At 57.7% G+C, this 17,464-nt stretch overlaps 2 protein-coding genes across 4 annotated transcripts; both read right to left on the bottom strand.

The window, feature by feature from the left end:
• Positions 1–79: 79 nt before the first annotated feature.
• On the bottom strand, positions 80–3,503 carry LOC134050965 (somatomedin-B and thrombospondin type-1 domain-containing protein-like). 3 transcript variants are annotated; one of them, XM_062504417.1, is made up of 6 exons: positions 2,993–3,503; positions 2,121–2,303; positions 1,922–2,015; positions 1,331–1,504; positions 834–954; positions 80–750 (listed from the first exon to the last, which is right to left on the bottom strand). In XM_062504417.1, the coding sequence occupies exons 1-5, from the start codon at positions 3,501–3,503 to the stop codon at positions 849–851; spliced, it is 1,068 nt and encodes a 355-aa protein (XP_062360401.1). In that variant the 3' UTR covers positions 80–750; positions 834–848. The 3 variants fall into 3 exon arrangements, with proteins under 3 accessions (XP_062360401.1, XP_062360399.1, XP_062360400.1); XM_062504415.1 differs by having other exon boundaries at positions 1,922–2,303; XM_062504416.1 differs by having other exon boundaries at positions 1,331–1,441; positions 1,922–2,303.
• Positions 3,504–3,583: 80 nt separating this feature from the next.
• On the bottom strand, positions 3,584–17,313 carry SLC25A1 (solute carrier family 25 member 1). Its single transcript, XM_062504418.1, has 9 exons — positions 17,196–17,313; positions 7,291–7,398; positions 7,070–7,169; positions 6,705–6,843; positions 6,151–6,235; positions 5,887–5,991; positions 5,387–5,502; positions 5,003–5,076; positions 3,584–4,908 (listed from the first exon to the last, which is right to left on the bottom strand). Exons 1-9 carry the CDS (start codon positions 17,284–17,286, stop codon positions 4,794–4,796), a joined length of 933 nt encoding a protein of 310 aa, XP_062360402.1. The 5' UTR covers positions 17,287–17,313; the 3' UTR covers positions 3,584–4,793.
• Between the last annotated feature and the right edge of the window lie 151 nt (positions 17,314–17,464).

Below are 17,464 nucleotides of genomic sequence, written 5' to 3'. Positions count from 1 at the left end.
CACTTTGGTCCTTGGCTGACCTGGGCTTTTATCCCAAATAAAGAAGCCAAGAACATTCCCTGTGTTGAAGCCTTTTAATTCCCCTGCCAGGAGGGTGATGTGTGAGCAGGCTGCAGGAGCCAAACATGTCCTGGGGCAGCGAACAGGCACCAGCCTCTGCCTGCAGTGGAGCAAGATCCAGCCCTGGCAAGGCATGTGCTCCCATCAGAGGCTGTGGTGCCATCACCCAAAGCAGGAGCAGGGACCCCGCCAGCAAGGTCATGTGGTGCTGGGTGAGGAGTGGGGAAGGGCAGCAGCACTCCCCAGTCCAGCCTCATTCCTTCCAGTGGGGGCTGCCAAGCCCCACAGCTGAAACTGGACACCGGCACCATCGCCCATGTGCAGACTTGGGGTGTCTGTTTAACTTCTCTCTGCAACACCCAGCAGGGCTGAACTGCTCTGCATGGATCACCTGATACTGCAGGGAGTGGGCTCAGACAAGAGGAAGGATGCTGCCTCCATCCTTAGGTTTCTTGCCAGTTGCAGCTCATTGAAAGTATGATGTCATGGCTGAGCATGATATCATCACATCATGTCACCACTGCATAATCATCTCACCCAGACTTTACCTCATCAAGCTTGGTTCTTCTACCATTAATCACCACACTTTAGAAATTCACTTATTTTCAGTCTTTATAAGTGTTTTTCCATTCTTCAGCAAAATATTTAATGGAAAATGGAGGGAGCTGGCACCAAGGGTGAGCAGCAAACCTGCAGGAGGGTGAAATTATGAAAAAGACCACATTTTTATTTCATTCTCCACCTCCCCAGCAAGGAGTGGATGCTCAGCTCACCTTCCCAGGGGGATCCTAGACGAAGATGAGAGCTGGTGGGGAGCAAATGCAGCCCTCCTGCAGGCCCTCCTGCACCCATGAGCCCTGGCACCCCACCACAGAAGCAGCCACCCAAAATGTCCTGGAAGGGAAAATCAGTGAGAACTGGGGTGTGCCATTAATAAATACTATTCTTAAAAATCAAATACAGTTTTATATATGGGTTTATATTATATTACATATATATAATAATGGCAGTCAGACTAGATGATCATTGTATGTCCCTTCCAACACAGATACTCTATTTAAATATGTTTATATTAGAATTTTGGTTTATAGGACATACTATTGATTCATTTAATAATATGATGGTATAGTATAATATTGTGGCATATTTGAACATAATTATAGCTTTGTATACAAATATTATAGAATATAAAAGGAGAATGCCTTAGAGGCAGGGAGAGATGTTCCTTAGGAGACATCCCTCGATGGGGATGCCACAAATTAGCACCCACCTGGCTCCTTGCAGGCCGTGTCCAGTGCAATGGGGTCGGTGGTGGGACAGATTCCCCCAGCATTCCACACACACCTGCTTGTCCCGGTGCAGCCGGCGGCTCCAGGCTTGCCTGCGGCACAGGGGTCCCACCTGCCGCAGGCGGAAATAGCCACAGTAGCCGGGGAGAGGGGAGCTGGGGAGGGGGCAAAATGGGAGGAGGAAAGAGGCAAAATGGTGGTCGGAAGGTGGGGCAGAGGTTGTGGGGTTTTTTTGAAGGATTGGGGTATAAAGGGGATGTGGGTTTGGGGGAGTGGCAGAGGGGCCTCGGTTGGGGAGGTGAGAAGGGTAATGGCTCTGGGGGGATGCAGAGAGGACATGAATTTAGGGGGTGCAGAGGGATCTTGTTTGGAGGGTGGTAAGGATGATGGTTCTGTGGGGCATGCAAAGGGCTGTGGTTTGGGGCAGGGAGAAGAGTAATGGCTGGGGGAAGCAAAAAAAGGCCCTGGGTCTGGGGGGTGCAAAGGGGCCATGAGCACAGGGGGGGTGCAGGAGGGGTCCCAGCTTTGGGGAGAGGGGTTAGGTTACAGAGGGACCCCAACTCCACAAGTACCCAGAGGGCTCCTCCGGCAGCAGCAGCCCAGCTCTTCGCCAGGGATCTCTGAAGTCCTGGCTGAAGAAGGAGTTGGGGAGTATCTTGGCTACCTCTGGCAGAAGAGCAGCTGTGAGGGGCACGGGGATGACTGAAGCCACCCCGGGACGGCAGCACACGGGGATGAGCACGCAGGAGGGCAGCAGGCAGCCCACGTTACCTTCGGCCGTCCCGCAGGTCGGGTGCTGCCCCAGGCAGCCGCGGCGCTGCTTGAGGTCAGGACAGGGATCCCCTCCGTGCCGGGGGGGCACAGTGACCTGGCGCCTGCGGGCCCTGCTGCCAACCCCACACCGGGAGCTGCACACGCTCCACGGCCCCCAGGGCCCTACAGCACAGCCCACTGCTGCCAGGGATGGAGGAGAGGGAAAAGAAAATTTCAGCGTCATGAGCAATGGAAAGAGCAGAGCAGGGGAGAGGGATGGAAGGGCAAGGGCCAGAGTGACCTCAGTAGCCCCTCTCTCGTGACCCTGCCAGAGCAGGGGCATTGTGAGCTGCTTCCGCAGGACTTTCTCCCTGAGTGCATCGCGCTGAGCTGGGACCCTGCTAATCCCCCCGGAGATTAGGAAGGGCTGACTGCTGCAATTGTCCAGGGGGCCGTGGCCAGTGCCTGCCCGCCCAGATTTGGGTCCCCAGGACACGCTGGTTCTGCGCTCCCCAAGCCCATGAGCCCTGTTTGGCACCCTCAGTGCAGCCCCCGGTTCCCCCGTCCCAGTGCGAGGCACTGCCCGTGACAGTAGCAGAGGCGGCACCGGGGCTTGTCCTGCTGGGTCCCACACTGACTTCTCGGGCTTGCAGTGACAGCGCTACCATCAGCTGCAAACCACAGGCCACCCCTACGGGCTCTCTCACTGCACTGGGGACAGCCAGACATTCATCATGGAAAAAAGGGGACAACCGGGACACTGCTACAAATCCAGCCCAGCCGGTATCCCCAGACACATCCGTACCAGCCAACACTCGCCCCCGACCACAGCAGCACAGGCTGGTGTCCCCAGGCGCGGTGCGGACAGTGCCATCCCCTCCGCCACTCACCGGCACGGCGGCACATGGCCAGGTAGTCCTGGCAGCAGTCTCCCGTCCTCTGGCAGTACGAGTCGCAGTAGCAGCGGGCCCGGCGGGCAGCGGGGGCCCAGCAGGTGTTGTTCCTGCCGGGGCAGCAGCGGTGGCGGCAGCTGCCCGTGGCACCCACCAGGCAGCCGGCGGCCAGCAGCCAGCCCGCCCAGAGCAGCGGGCACCGCATGGCAGCGGGAGCCTGCGAGCCCCGCGGGGTGGTGGCTCTGCCCCGCACCGGCGGACACCGGATGAGGAGCGAGGGCTGTGCGGGTGGGAGCTCCGGCCGTGCCGCACCGCCCCCGGGCTGGGCGGGGGGACAAAGCCCGTTCCCTCCTGCTCCACCGCCCCTCGCCTCCATGGGAGGGTAAGGCTTCATACAATTAATCAGGGTTATTAATAAAGCACTGTGCATGAGACAACACAACCGTGCCTGGGAGCATCTGTGATTGGGCACTGCTGCGTTGAGCTGATGCTGCCCCAGGAGCACCATCTCGGCATGATGGGGAGCCCCGTCCCCCTCACAGGGCAGGAGCCACTCACTGCCCACTCAGCACAGCCTGGACACCAACGCAGCTGCTAAAGCCAGACTGATTTTATTCAAATTGCGAATGTAAAACAGAATAATAATAAAAAAAACTAATGCAACCCCTCACTGGCTTCAGAGCCGAAAGCCGCAGGTAAACCGTGCCCAGGCTTTCCTCCTTCACCTTCCTGTGTTAAGGCTGAGCTCATCGCTGGCTACAACAGGGAGAAGGGATGGGTTGAGCCCTGGCTCCTGCACCCCCAGCTCCCTCAGGGAGAAATTTGGCACAAATCCAGTGGGGCCAGCCTGGCAGGGGCAGGGCAGGGCTCCAGCCCCACGGCCATGGGTGTTAGTGAGTCAGCGTGAAGCTCCAAAAGCTACGGGATCACCTACGGCACCACAGAGAGGCGGCGGGAGGGCAGATGCGGGGAATGTGGCAGAAGAAAGGGGTTTGCACCCCTGGCCGAGGGCCAAGCCTGCGGCGTGGGGCTGCACCTCCTCGCCCCGGCTGGCACACACGCCTCGGCTGTAAACGGCAGCTGAGGGGGCACCCGGCTCAGCCCAACCCCAGCCCATAGGGAGCAGAACTAAAGGCCTGGCTGTATGTGCAATTTGGGGCGACCACTGCTCAGCAGCCAGGGGCTAAGCAGGATCCCTGGGCTGGGATGTTGCATACCTGTGGTCGTGGCGCTCGCAGGGAGGGAGGAGGGAGCTTGGGGTCACAGCCCTCCCATCTCAGGGGGTGCAGGGCAGGGCTACTGGGCCCCCTCCAAGAGCTGCTGTGACCCTGTCAGTGACATCAGCCCCATTGTCAGCCTGTGATGTACACCTGGGCATTGCACGCACATGGCCTGAGGGGGCTCACAGCACCCCCAAAAGAGCTGCTCCCCAGGCAGTGAGGAGCTCCTGGCTGCTGGGACCCCCAAGGCCACTGTCCAAGGGACATCCTCACCCTGGTTAACCAGCACACACAGCTGATGTGGGACTGGGGAAAAAGTGTCAGTGGGAGACTGGGTTGGGCATGACTGGGATGCTGGAGATCGGGATAGTGTGACGAAGCTCACTCCCTGGTCTTTTCAGCACACAACTAGTAATTTAACCTGCTCCAGAGCTGTTCCTAAAGATAAAGGTGGCCAGGTTTGGGGTGTGCAGGGCAGACCTGGCACCAGCAGCGCCGCAGGTGGGTGTGGGTTTGGTCTCTGCTGTCCAGCTGGAGCCCTGCGGGGCACAGGAGGCGGGGCTGCCTGGCCCGGCCCCTCAGTCCGTTTTCCACACTTTGTTGAGGAATTTGACCACCTCATCGTAGATGATGAAGACGATGGCCACATCAAGACACACACGGCCCAAGCGAGGCACTGTACCCTTGTAAAACCTGCCAGAGATAGAGAGGGTGGCCATGGGGCTGGGTGCCCTCAGCCCCTTCCCTGTCCATCCTCCCCACCAGCCACCCCCACCGCAGAGCTTACGCCAGGGGCCCTTCGTGTTTCATGATCTGATAGGCACAGTCCCAGGTGTTCTTGTACTTGTGCGCTTCCAGCCCCTGTGGGAAGGGAAAAGCAGGATCAGAGGCCAGAGCCAGGGTTGCATCTGGGGGATTTTGGGGGGGAGGCAGAGCGCAGGGGGTTTGCCATGAAGAACTGAACTGCTGCAGGATATCAGACCCCTGAAGGATGTCCCCCCCACCTTCGTATAAATGCCCCCCATGGCTCAGGAGCAATCCCAGACATCTCCCAAACCAAACCTCGCATTGTGTGCCTGCCCTGGGACTGCATGAAACAGCTCCCAGGCAGTGGGTGTCCCCACAGCCTGCTGCAGGCAGAGCAGTCCCACACCAGGTCCTCGCACTGTACCTGCATCCTGGTCTTCACCACGTCCAAAGGGGTGTTACCGAAGACACTAGCAGCTCCAGCAAGGGCTCCAAACACCCCTGTTATGAAGGGGTTCATGGCCTTGTTGGGATTGTCCCCTGGGAAGGAAGAGAGGTTGAGGGACGAGTGGCGGTGGGATTCCCGCATACATTCCCAAGGGAGCCTGCAAGGAAGGTCCCAGATCTGGCTGCTTGTGGTCATGGTGCAGTGCTGAGCTGAGGATCATCCAGCAGCACCCACCCCACAGAGCCCATGCTGCACTGCAAGGCTCAGGGTGGGTGTGAAAGTGATGCTCCAGCACTAGGACCTGTCAGCTCCACAAGCTAGTGCCACCCCACCCTGGTATTCATTTTCCTCTATCCCAAGTGACTGAACCATGAGAAATAGAGGGTGTGTGGATGAAAAAACCATCCCAACTCCCAAGGGTGGCTGGGGAGCCAGAAGCACCACCAGGGTGGTCTGGGGGGCCAAGGGCACTGTACCTTTGTACCAGTTCTTGAGGGAGGTCATGACAAAGAAGCGGATGGCCTGGTTTGATCCTTGCTTAAGGATGGTTGCAGTTAAGCCCTGGTAGGTCCCCTTCAGTCCTGCAAGGAGAGGGTGTTTAAGGAGAGACCAGCCTCAAGAGGCAGAGAAAAATCTCCCCAGGCCACCTGTCCCAGCCTGTGCCCATCCACCACCTCCCACCCTGTCCCCACAGCATGGCAGTACTCAGGGAGTCAGGGTGCCACTTTCCTGGGACTCACCCTGTTCCCGAACGATCTCCCGGACGCCATGGAAGAAACCACGGTATTTGGGGTTGGGAGAGGTCTGGTCATGGATAAACTTCACCTACAAGGAGATGATGTGCTTGTCCTGGCTGAGGTAATGCAGGATGTGATGGCCACTTCCTGCCTTGTTCCAGGGATGGTCCCAAGACCAGAGCCGACCCATGCAGCCAGGCAGTTCTGGGAGAGATCATGGGGGAAGCCTGTGCCCATGGCCAGCAGTGCAATTTTGCAGAGGAAAACCTGGGAAACTGCTGCTGCAAGCAGCCATGTGGGGCTTACACTTATAAAATGGGTGACAAGACAGCTCCTAGGTGTGTGGCTCTTCCCTGGAGTGGGGAAGGGACCAGGGCCACCTGAGTTGACCTCCACAGAGCTTTCCAGAATCAGATCCTCCCCTACAAAATTGTTTTCAGCAAATGCATGCAGCCCTCAGGTCCCCAGAAATTGAGCATCACAGTGTTTTGCCCTTTCTCAGCCCAGCCCAGCAAGGGGTGCCAAGGGAGGGGACAGTGGCAGCCATACCCACCCACCTTCACAGTCTCCATGGGGCAGACCACGGCCACAGCCTCAGCCACGCCAGCCCCCAGCCCGCAGATGAGGCCCCGTGTGCTGTCCAGCCGCCCCTGCTCGTCTCTCATCTGGTTGCTGAGGAACTCGAACATCCCGAACCTGCAAAGGAGCCACTGTGCCAACCCCTGGGCACCCGGATGGGGTCTGCGCCCCCCTGCTCTGGGTCTGTCTCCAGGAGGAGCTGCACACCCCATGAGAGGACCCTCCCTGCCTGGGAAACATGGCTTTGGTAAAACACCAGTGGAGACATCAAAGGCAAAACCACCCCCTTGTTTGTTGCTTTTGAGGGGTCCCACCCACTCACCCCTTCAAAAGGGGCACATACCTGACAGCAGCCTTGGGGATGGAACCGTACAGCAGCGAGCTGAGCCCCCGGTACAGCCCCCGGATACCATGGTCACGGACAGTCTGCTTCACACAGTCCCCTGCAGAGCACACGGTGCTGCTGTCACCCACCATGCTGAGGACCACCCATCACCACCCTGCCAAATCCCCCAGCACCAGCCAGGCTCCCCAGGACCCCAAACCCGGAGGGAGGTTGCTCACCAATGCCCTTGTAGCGGGGAGGGTTTGCCTTCTCATCCAGCTGCAGCTGTGTCTTCACATACTCGGTAGGGAATGTGATGCAGATTTCGATCCCTCCAGCCAGGCCACCTGCATGGGAGAGGAAGGGACACTGAGGCAGGAGCAGCATTCAGTGCCACATGGCTGCTCCTAGCTCCGTGATGGCTGAGCCTGGGACCTCTGGCAGCCAGGTCTGGGCTCAGACATGATATCCCTGTCCTCACCAAAACCCTGAGGACTCCACACAGCAACAGCGCCCTGTGCCAACCTGGACATCACTGCCCTGTCATGGCAAGAGCTGCTGAGGAGACCGGACAAAGGGGTGGGAAAACAGAGCAAAACACCACACCCATGGCTGCCTATTTGGTGCACTGCCCCTCAAAGGCACCTCTCCCTCTCTAGAGCCTTGCACCTCCAGGTGAGCTGCCAGCACTGGGATGTATAAACTCAGCACCATTCCCCACACCAGCAGGAAGCACAATTATCATCAAGCCTGTCTGGCTGTCCCGGACTCCTGCAGTGGGACTGCTGGGCACGGATTACACCAGCTACAGCCTTTCTTGAGGGCCTGGGCAGCAAGGGATGCTGGCTCTCAGCCCTGGGGCTCCCCTCAGCATGGCTGGAGCCTTTGCAGCTGGACCCAGCTGTGCTGGGGGAGCTGGGTTCAGCCCATCCGGCCCCGATGGATCACAGAGCGCTTCCTCACATCAAAGCATGGGCGAGCAGCAGGAGCCCTTTGTGCCAGCACTGGGAGGAAGCACAGGGCTGAGCTCCCTCAGCTCTCACAGGGCCAGCCCTGCTCAGCCCAGGACAGGGCACAGGGCGCTGCCACTGGGGTCAACACCACCCTGAGCACCTCCAAAGATCTCTCTGTGCTCCTTGCCCAGGGAAGGTGAACCATGCTCCAGCCCACAGGCTGGGTACAGCGTGTGGAAAGGTGGGCTGCCAGCTCCCAGTCTCCTATGCAGCCTCCAGTGGTTTCCTCAGCATGGCCATGTCCTTGGTGTGACTCAGCAGGTCTGTAGCCCCCACTGCCAGGCTTGCAGCCCCACCATGGCCGAGGGGACTCCCCAGCAGGGAACTCCTACTCCTCTGTAGAAGAGGCTGGGACTGGGGCCAGTGGTTGTTATCCTGCTCTGCAGTGAAGCACAGGCTGGTGCCACGTGGCACAGCTCTGCTTATCAGCACCCCCCCAAAGTACCCCCATGACAGGATGTTGATAGAGGAGACCACAGCCCATGCCTGCTCCCCGTGACAACGGCAGGCAGCACCAACTCCTTGGACCAGCAAACCTTCTCACAAAGTTATATTTCTTCTGCATGGCCTCCACATATGCAAGAGATATCTCAGGTGTTGCCAGCTCCCCCCATCAGTGCTACTGGCAACCAGCATCCTCAGGAGCACTGCTGCTTCCTCTCAGCCCAGTCCTTCTAGAGGGAAGGGAAAAGCAGCTTCCCCACATTCCTTCCAGCAGCTGAGCAGCACCCATCTTAAAACAGCCTCACGCTGTTTCTTCCCCCCGGACTAAAAAGCACCAGGCTGCACACTCTTACCCAGGGAGCCAAGAAGCCACACCAGCCTCAATACAGCTGGGGCAATGCAAAGCTCAGGTTTGTCCTCAAAGAGCATCCCATTTTTTCCCACAGGCACAGCAGGGATGGGGACACCGTGGCACTGAGTGCCCAAGGCAGGACATGCCAGCCCAGCCGGGCAGCGTGGGGACGGGGCGTGAGGCCAGCCCAGCTCTGCCACAGCAAACAAAGACTCCTTGTTTCCCACTGTGTTCCCAGGGGGGCTGGAGCTGCCCAGCCCAGCCCAGCCAGCCCAGCCCAGGCAGCGCTTCTCAGGAGGCGGTGCTGGCTGACCATTGCCAGCCCTGACGCCTCCACAGCACTCAGTGCTCTTGGGGCATGGGAGGAAGACACAGGGCCAACTCACAGCACTGCAGCCAGCCAACAGCTCCCCTGGGGCATCACAGGAGGACAACCACCATCCCCAGGGTTCCCAGAGAACCCCCCAACCCTCTCCTGCCCTTGGTGTGTCTGACGCAGCTGGTCCCATGGCAGGGAGTCTGGCTGAACACTAATTGCTCCTGCAAAGACAAACAGCTCCTGCAGGAGCAGCTGGCAGGCCCCAGAGAGCAGCTCGATGAGGAGCAATGTCCTGCAGCTGGGTGCAACAGTCCCCAAAGAGCTGAGCACCAGCTGGTACCTCTCCACACTGCCACACATTGCCATACCACCAGCCTTGTGCCACCACAGCCACACTAACACCCCAGGTGCTGTCAAGGCCACTTCCCTCCCTCCTACACTGCAGAATTGAAGTGTTGGACATTTTAAGTGCTGTAAGTATTTGTCCTCTCTTGGTCCCCCAGCACCAGCTCCTGCCCTGGCACACGCAGGGAATCACCCAGGACAAGCAGCAGTCCAGGGGCAGCCAGCACCTCAGCTCATGGCAGCCACACCAGATGCTGCAGGCAGAGATGCTGCACTTCCTGCAACCTGCTCACAGCCTCAGTGGTCACACTTACATGCAGGGGAGGCAGAGGCTCTGCCCAGCATCCCATGGGCACAGCCAGGAGGAGCCCAGCAAAGGAACAGCACGTTGTTCCTGGGAACTGGCAGCCTCTGGGACAATGAGGTTGCCATAGCCAAGGATGAAGGAACAGGGCACCCACGCTGCCAGGTCCCCTCCCTCTCCCCCAGTGTTGTTGTGGCCTCAAATCCCATGGGAAGGTGCACAGAGCAGGGTCTCTGGACACACTCCATGACTTGTGGCAACTTTAATCAATTTTCTTTTGACCACAGAGAGACAGGGTGGCACAGGCCACCTGCCCTGCAGCCCCCTGGAAGCAAGACTCATCACAGGTCCTGCTCTGTTGTCATCTCCTCTCCCCAGTTTTACCCCAGCAGAAACCTCATTCTATGCAAATAAATCACTCCACTGCCCACGAGCAGCAGCTTTGTCCAATCCCCTCCCTCTCCAGCGCTGCAGGGACGTTGCAACCTGTTTACCCGGACTTTAAACAGCAGCTCCAGCTCTTGCAACACTGCGGAGTCAGCAGGAACAGCAGCACCCAGGAGGTGAAAGAGCACTCGGGGCAGCTGAGGTGCCAGGCCAAGGCTCTGGCTGCTCGCTGGATGCAGCAGAGCCAGAGGAGAGGGAACGTCCTTCAGGGAAGGTCGCTCTGCCCGGCCCCAGGGAAGGTGCCCCTGGTGGGGGATCCCAGTCCCAGCACCAGGAACGGCGCTCTGCCTGCAGCAAGCCTGCAAGTGCTTCAGCTGCCAGCTATCCTGACATTGCAGGCTCAGCAGGAAGGGAAAATACCCTGGCAGAGTATTCCCAGAAAAAGTTTAGCTCTCCCCGGCAGAGAGGCCCAAGGAGGCTGTCCTTTGAGGACATGCCTGCAGCCCTTGGGCAGAGCTGGGGAGAGCTGGCACGAGGGAGAAGAGGGTTTTTTGGGGACAGAGGGAGGGTGCTCCCCCTGCAATGCTCACGCAACACGTGATGGCATCAGCAACGCAGGTTCAGCTTCACATACCGTCCATGAGCAGCTTCTGGGACACCACTGACCATCCCGACCCAGGGAGCCCAGCCCCAGGACTGACACAAACAAGGCTGCACAGCCAGGACTGTCACCCTCTGCAAACTCCTACCAGAGGCAAGTGCCCCATGGAACACCCACTGCCCCGCCTGGGAGACGCAGAGGGGCAGGAAGTGGCACTGGCCCCTCTGTCACTCCTGCAAGTGGCTGTGCCTGCAAAAGCATCCTGCTCCTGCAGAGTGATGGAGCAGCAGGTCTCTGTGCAGCTCTGATGAGAAGTGAGCACCTGGGGAGCAATTTCAGTCTCTCCATTTTAAGAGTAATTTCACATGCTGACATACCAGCACCTGATTTTCATATAAAAAGTACCTTTTAACTTCAGATTCATTAGGATCCTTTCAGGCCAGAAGGAATTATTCCTAAGGGTCTGGAAGCAAAGCAGCAGAGGTCTCCCAGGGCTCATGCCTGGAGCTTCTCCATTCTGTCAGGCAGGTGCCTCAGAATGATGGGAAGGCACAAACAGGCACTTAGTGGAAGCTGAGCCCCCAGTTCCCCATTCTGGGGGCTCCCAGCCCATGTGCAGAAGATGCAGCTGGCTGGGATGAGCTGAGCAGCTGCCACAGGTGACACAAACCACACACTATGGGCACAGGATGCAATCCTGCCCACTCTTGGATGCTGTGCTTACAGCATTCAGCACTCTCACAAGAGGACTTGGTGCCCTTTCCCATTAGCCAACGTAGCATTTGGAGCTGGGGAAATAAGGGGAAAAAAACAAGCTCAAGGACCAAAGATCATCAGGCTGCTGTGAACCAGGAAGGCAGAAATACCCACCAGCAGCCTGTAACAGGTCCCTGCAGCCCAGACTGCTGCCTGCTCCCCACACGGAGGGACCAACCCCCCCTGGCAGCCATCCAGGCTGCTCTTCACGCATCCATTGCTGTGGAGCAATCCTGCCTGCCTGCCTGCAGTGGTGAAACGGGTTTAACAGCTCCACCCTCCCGGCACTTCCACAGGCCATCTTGTGAAACTCGGGGCTCAGGAGCAGGCAGGAGCATGGCTGGGGCTGCAGCTCTCCAGGACAGCTGGCTCTCGGCAGAGCTCCAGCACTGCCATCCTCACCCGGGCACCTCCTCCACCCACGGACAGTCCATCACCACCCATCCACAGCCACATCCTTGTGGAAAACCACCACGAGGGCAGCTCTGCCACCAAAAGTCTGACTCAGAGCTGAGATGGAGAAAGCTGCTTCCCAAAACCAGACTGCCAGAAGTTTACGTGTGTTTTGGTTAGAAGGAAAAAAACATCCTGTAACAGGTCAGCAGGTTCAGAGGGTGTCTGTCCCTATGCTGGGGTTAGAAAGGTCTCCCATCTGACAGGGACAAGGCCAGTGGGGATGAACAGCAGTCCAGCAGTAAACACACACTCGCAGGTGTTTTGGTCATGGGAGTGCGCTACAGGCAGGCTGGTGACAGCCCTGACGCCCCCAGGGATACAGAATGGCAAACATGAGAGGTGCCCCTCTGTCCCTGTGCCACTGTGGGTAAACAGCCCCGTGCAAACAGCGCTGCAGATAACACTACGGATGGGATGAAATCATCTCTCCTGAATCTTACTGGAACTGTCCTGTTTGAACAGGCTATCCTTTCACAACTCACTCATTCATCACCTCTTTGCATTTAATTCTCAATACGACAAATTAATAATTTTTACATTTTAAACTTCTCAGCTGTAAGTATGCTGGCAGAAGCCATTTCCCTATGCTCACAGTCACAGCATCCTCTGACTTTGGTGCCGATTCCACCTTTGGGAACTGCCAGGTTCTTTATCCTGCTCAAGTCACCTTCTCCCCATTGCCCTGCACACCTCAAGGCCCCAGGTTTGCTACCATGAGCTGCCTCTTGGCCATCCCACCACTTAACTTCAGACACCTACTTTTCAAGTGTCAAACTCTCTTAAGACATGCAACAGGGAACCGATGTCAGAGCCCAGGGCTGTTGGATGACTCCTCCAGCACAGCCCTGTAGCTGGATGAAGGAGCCAGTGCCAGGACTGATTCTTCCCTGGGGACAGGCTCTGATCTCCCAGCCCCCAGTACAGGAGAGTGACTGCTGTACCAAGCACTGGAGCATAGAGAGAGAGAAGAGATGGCCAAAAAAAAAATCCCTGCTGGCAAGAGATGACCTGAGACCTCAGAGCACAAGCAGGAGCAGGGAGGCTGCATTGGCATGCACCACACAAGGCCATCAGGCTGAGAGATGCTGCAACATCCCCAAGCTGTCAGCTCACAGTGCTCATTGTCTCAGGAAGACAGACGACTCTTTCCGATCATTTATATCAACCCAGAGAAAATAGTTGCCTGCAGAATGTCAAGCAGAGCATGAGGCATGTGGAAAACTCAAAACCCCACATTTCAGAGCCCAGGGTTAACCCCAGCTCATACAGAATCCATTCAGAACAAAGGGACACCCCAATGTGGTTTCCTGGCTCTGGGGCTGATATCCTTCTCCCACCAGAAGCCTTGGGGCTCTTAGAGGTTTCCACTGCAGCCCATGAGGGCTCCCAGGCAGTCAAAGACTCACTCTTTGGCTAACACAGTCCTTATGCCCCACTTCCCAAACTAATGACAGCCACAGGAGGCAACTACAGGAGAAACCACAGCCAGGAGTGACGTACTGAGGGCCAGCAGATCTGGCGGGACTGGTTCCCTCCACACTCAACAATCTTTCCCCTGGCTGTGCTTAGCCTTCACCCAGCTCAGCATGAAGGGAGAAACATCCCCTATTCTGCTGTGAGCACCAAGCATCTATCTCAAAATCAGGGAGCATGCTGGACCACAGCCATTCACAGCAGCACAAACTCCATCACACCCTCTCCTGAGACCAAAGGCCCTGGAAATCCAGAAGGACTTGTGACTTTTGGGAAAGAAGATCTGCTCTGTAAGAGGCAAAGTCTCAGCTTTCAGACCCAGTGCCTGACTCCTCTCCTCTGCAGGTACAGCATTTCCTAAGAAAGATAATATCAAGAATTAACAAAGAAGAGGAAACTGAAGCTCCAATTACTGCTTTTTTCTGGAGCCTGGGCTCCCTTGCTGAACCCTGCTTCATGCCCTGCCCTCTCTTCAGGCCCTTTTCTCTCCCTGCAGTGCCTCTCCCCTGCCCATGCTCCCCCTAGGACCCTGGTGCACATCACTGTTATTTGCCAGCAGTATCCAACACCAGGGTAGTAGCCACAACCCCTGAGAGCCCCTTCCAAATCCAGCACTGTGTAGGACAACATCCAGGCATTCTGCCTCCCTGACCAGGCAGAATTAGGTGTAGGTAGAAGCAGCAACTGTACAACAGCCCCCGGGTGAGCAGAGATACTATGCAGAGAGAAAGGCAGCTGGGAGCTTCTCCGTGGGAGGGAGCAGACCCCAGGCTTCAAAGTGGGCTAAAAACAGAATAGGGCTGCACTTAACTCTGGTGAGGGCAGGCAGAACCTTTCATCAAATGAGCACTGCTAACCATGAGCAAAGTTCTCAAGAGGAGGGCAGGGGTGCGAGGGCTGTGCTGGGCAAAGACCATTTGTGCTGAGCTGGAAATAGCCCACACTGCAAGCTGACTTGAGCTGACCCAATAGCACCAAAATGAGCTGACCCACTGTGGCATCCAAAAACCCAGTGAAGGAGCACTCTCAGGAATCCCAGAGGTGACTGAAGACTGTCCCACCAGCTCTGCCACCAGCATTCCTCTCTCACCACTTAACTGCCTTTATTTCAAGCTCCCCACTGCCATGTGGCCCTATGCTGGGAGCATAGCAGACCAGTAGCACCCATCCCTTCAGGATGCTGGTGGGAGGGACAGGAGTCTGGTGGGCTGTTTGGAAGCCACAGCACAAAATGGGAAAGCTGGCTGTGGGAGGCCAGAGATAGGGCTGGGCTCCTGGCCTGCCTGCTAACAGGTTGTTATCCAGCAGAAGAGGCTGAGCTGCCTTCATGTGCTCAAGCCACACATGGCCACAGCAACACCAGCAGTGTTGTCACTGCAAGGTGAAGTGCTGCCTTGGCACACAACAGCTGCTTGGACAAAGGAGAGCCCATTAGCAAATTAATTTTTAACCTTGCGTTTTGTCTGTTGCGACAACTGAAGGAGACCAGCTCTTGGCAGACAGAGCTTTACTTGCATCTCTTCAGAAAAGAGCCAACCCCAGCCTGTTGAGGTCTGGGCAGCCGAGGATCCCAATTACACACAGGGTCTGGGAGCAGACACGCACCCAGGCTGAGATGATAGCTTATTTAACTCCACCAGCACAGGCTGATGAAGCACAGCAGGAATGTTCCATCTTAACACCTCCAGCTCTCCAGATCATAGAGCTTTGAAGCACGTACCCCTGTCGTGCAGACAGATGTCAGATGAGAAACTCTGAGAGCATCAGCAAACCCCTTAAAGACAGCAGAGACAGCTACAAACAGTATTGCATCCCCCAGCGAGGGACTGGATGGCTGAGCAGACCAGGGCACAGGGAGTTAACAGCAGCTTTCTCCCCTTTCTGTGGTTCTCTAATACAATTAGATGCCACAGAGGCTTGGCTGAACTTCTGCCCATTAACCAATTACTCTGATTACAGCCTGTGAGGAGAAGACCAGCAACAGGGTCCTTCTTCTACCTCTGCAGCTTCACTTAAGCCCAGAAGGGCCCCCTCATGCAGATGCACATACAGCTTTGTGCTTTATTGCCCGACCTGGCACCTGGCAAAGGCCACGAGCACCATGTTCCTTCTTTTACATCGGGACAGCTTCCAGGCATACCCACAGCAACTTTTCTGGCAGGGGAGAGCAGAGCAAGTCTGCTGCAACCTCTCACAGGAGGCTGATTCTGGTAAGGCAATGATCCTGGTTACAGATCTATGCAAGATCTATGAAACACTGGTTTCCTGGTGCATCGGTCCAAGCAGTGACAACCTGATGCATTCATTACACACGGACGGCAAGCTGGAAAAGACTGGGAAGGGTGGACAAGAAGGAATCATCCTGTCCTTCCCATCCTATAATTTGATTAAAACCTATTTAAAAGACCTTTAAATCAAGAGGCCTGAAAAAACCAACCAATTTTGGGGAAGGGCAACAGAGAGGGGCACAGAGATCTGGAGGAGCCTGGTCTCACCGAAGGGTTCACTTGAACGAGAAGGCACCCTCTCGTTGGAGACGGCCTCCTTCGTCCTTGTACCCCAGCCCTTTGGCCAGGCAGCCGAGTGATAGCACAGTCCCCTCCCGGAGACGTGACCCTGGGGGTCCTCGGCACCCTTTGCACGTTCCAGAAGCCGCATCCACCTCTGGCAGTTCTGCCGGTGCTGCGAGGGAAGCCGCCCGCCCGGGCAGGGCCGGTGGGCAGAGCCGGAGCGGCCGTGCGGGCACTGCCCCGCTGCTCGGGGCTGGAGCTCTGCCCTCGGAGGGGAGCAGGGAGTTGGACAGACAAACAAAGGCACAATCGTAGGAGGGGGAATTGGCTGTAAAACACAAAAGCTGTAAACATGCCAATCATGTCGAGGCCGAGATGGCTCATTTCAAAACAAAGAAGCTAATCTCCACTCTGGGAATTGTCCTGCGACTGGCAGGAGAAACCAGGGAGCTAATGAACAGCTACAAAGGAGTTTAACAAGCCTGCGACTGTCTTGGACTCCATTCAGCTCAGAGCTCGAAACAGCCACAAGCAGGAGGCAGAGCGTTAACTCTGCGGTTACTGCTGCATTTGGAGCCCGTCTGGATCCCGTGGAAGTGGTCAGAGCCGGACGGGAAAACACGCCCTGATCCATAGGGACTGATGCTCAGGCACAAAGGAGGGACCAAGCAGCCTTCAGACGAGCTGTATCAGCGTAGCCTGTGGGACACAGCTGGGGCAGGGACAACCGACTGCTACTGCTTCAGCCCTGACCCTTAACACCCCCGGGGGCTCATGTGGGGCCCTTGCTGCCACCGGCCTCTCCCACCAGCTCCGCTCACTCGTGCTGAATCCCGCTGAACCTCCGAGTGCCGCTCGGCCCGCGTCACGCCCGAGCCCACCAGCACCTTCCCGGCTGGACCACCGGGTGCAAAAGCAGCCTGGCAAGACGCTGGGGTCTCTGCGGATAGCGGGAACCCCGAGGCAGCGCGTCCAGGCTCGGGATGCAGCTGCGGGAGCTCTTAGGCTGTGGCTAAATGGAAACGCCGGTACAGCGGGAGAGGGGATACAGTCCCGGGATGGAGCAGCACCTGCGGGCGCGCCACCGCCCCGGGGCGGGTCCGGCAGCCCCCGCCCAGCCGGATGCCCACGCTGGCAGCGGCGGGGCGAGCCCCGTGCCCACGAGAGCCCCGGGAGCCTCTTACCTGCCAGGATGGCCTTGCCGGGGTGCGTGAGCTTGGCCTTGCCGGCGGGGGCGGCGGCGGCCAGGCTGCGGGGCGCGGCGGGGGCGGGCATGGCCGCGCTGCTCCGCGGCTCCGGCTGCCCGGCGGCGGCGGCCGAGCCCTATTTCAGAGCCGCGCCCGCGAGGGGCGGCCCCGGCGGCGTCACATCCTCGTGGGGCGGGGCGGGGGCGGCCCGTGGGGACCCGGGGAGCGGCTCCGCGGGCCCGCGGGAGAGCGGCAGCCGAGCAGCG

This window comes from Cinclus cinclus, chromosome 17, assembly GCF_963662255.1.
Source record: "Cinclus cinclus chromosome 17, bCinCin1.1, whole genome shotgun sequence".
NCBI classification, from domain to species: Eukaryota; Metazoa; Chordata; class Aves; order Passeriformes; family Cinclidae; genus Cinclus; species Cinclus cinclus.
The sequence above is the reverse complement of the archived record's forward strand: the minus strand, read 5'-3'. Positions and strand labels throughout refer to the sequence as shown.

What these genes read in the sequence shown, in the direction of transcription:
- LOC134050965 (XM_062504415.1), bottom strand. Translation starts at nt 3,503, where the DNA reads ATGGTGCTCCTGGGGCAGCATCAGCTCAACGCAGCAGTGCCCAATCAC. An exon ending in CTGCCGGAGGAGCCCTCTGG is followed by an intron (nt 1,505 to 1,921) that starts GTACTTGTGGAG and finishes CCCCCTCCCCAG; the next exon opens with CTCCCCTCTCCCCGGCTACT. An exon ending in CACGGCCTGCAAGGAGCCAG is followed by an intron (nt 955 to 1,330) that starts GTGGGTGCTAAT and finishes TTTCCCTTCCAG; the next exon opens with GACATTTTGGGTGGCTGCTT.
- SLC25A1 (XM_062504418.1), bottom strand. Translation starts at nt 17,286, where the DNA reads ATGCCCGCCCCCGCCGCGCCCCGCAGCCTGGCCGCCGCCGCCCCCGCC. An exon ending in CGGCAAGGCCATCCTGGCAG is followed by an intron (nt 7,399 to 17,195) that starts GTAAGAGGCTCC and finishes TCTCCCATGCAG; the next exon opens with GTGGCCTGGCTGGAGGGATC. An exon ending in CCTCAAGAACTGGTACAAAG is followed by an intron (nt 5,503 to 5,886) that starts GTACAGTGCCCT and finishes CTTCCTTCCCAG; the next exon opens with GGGACAATCCCAACAAGGCC.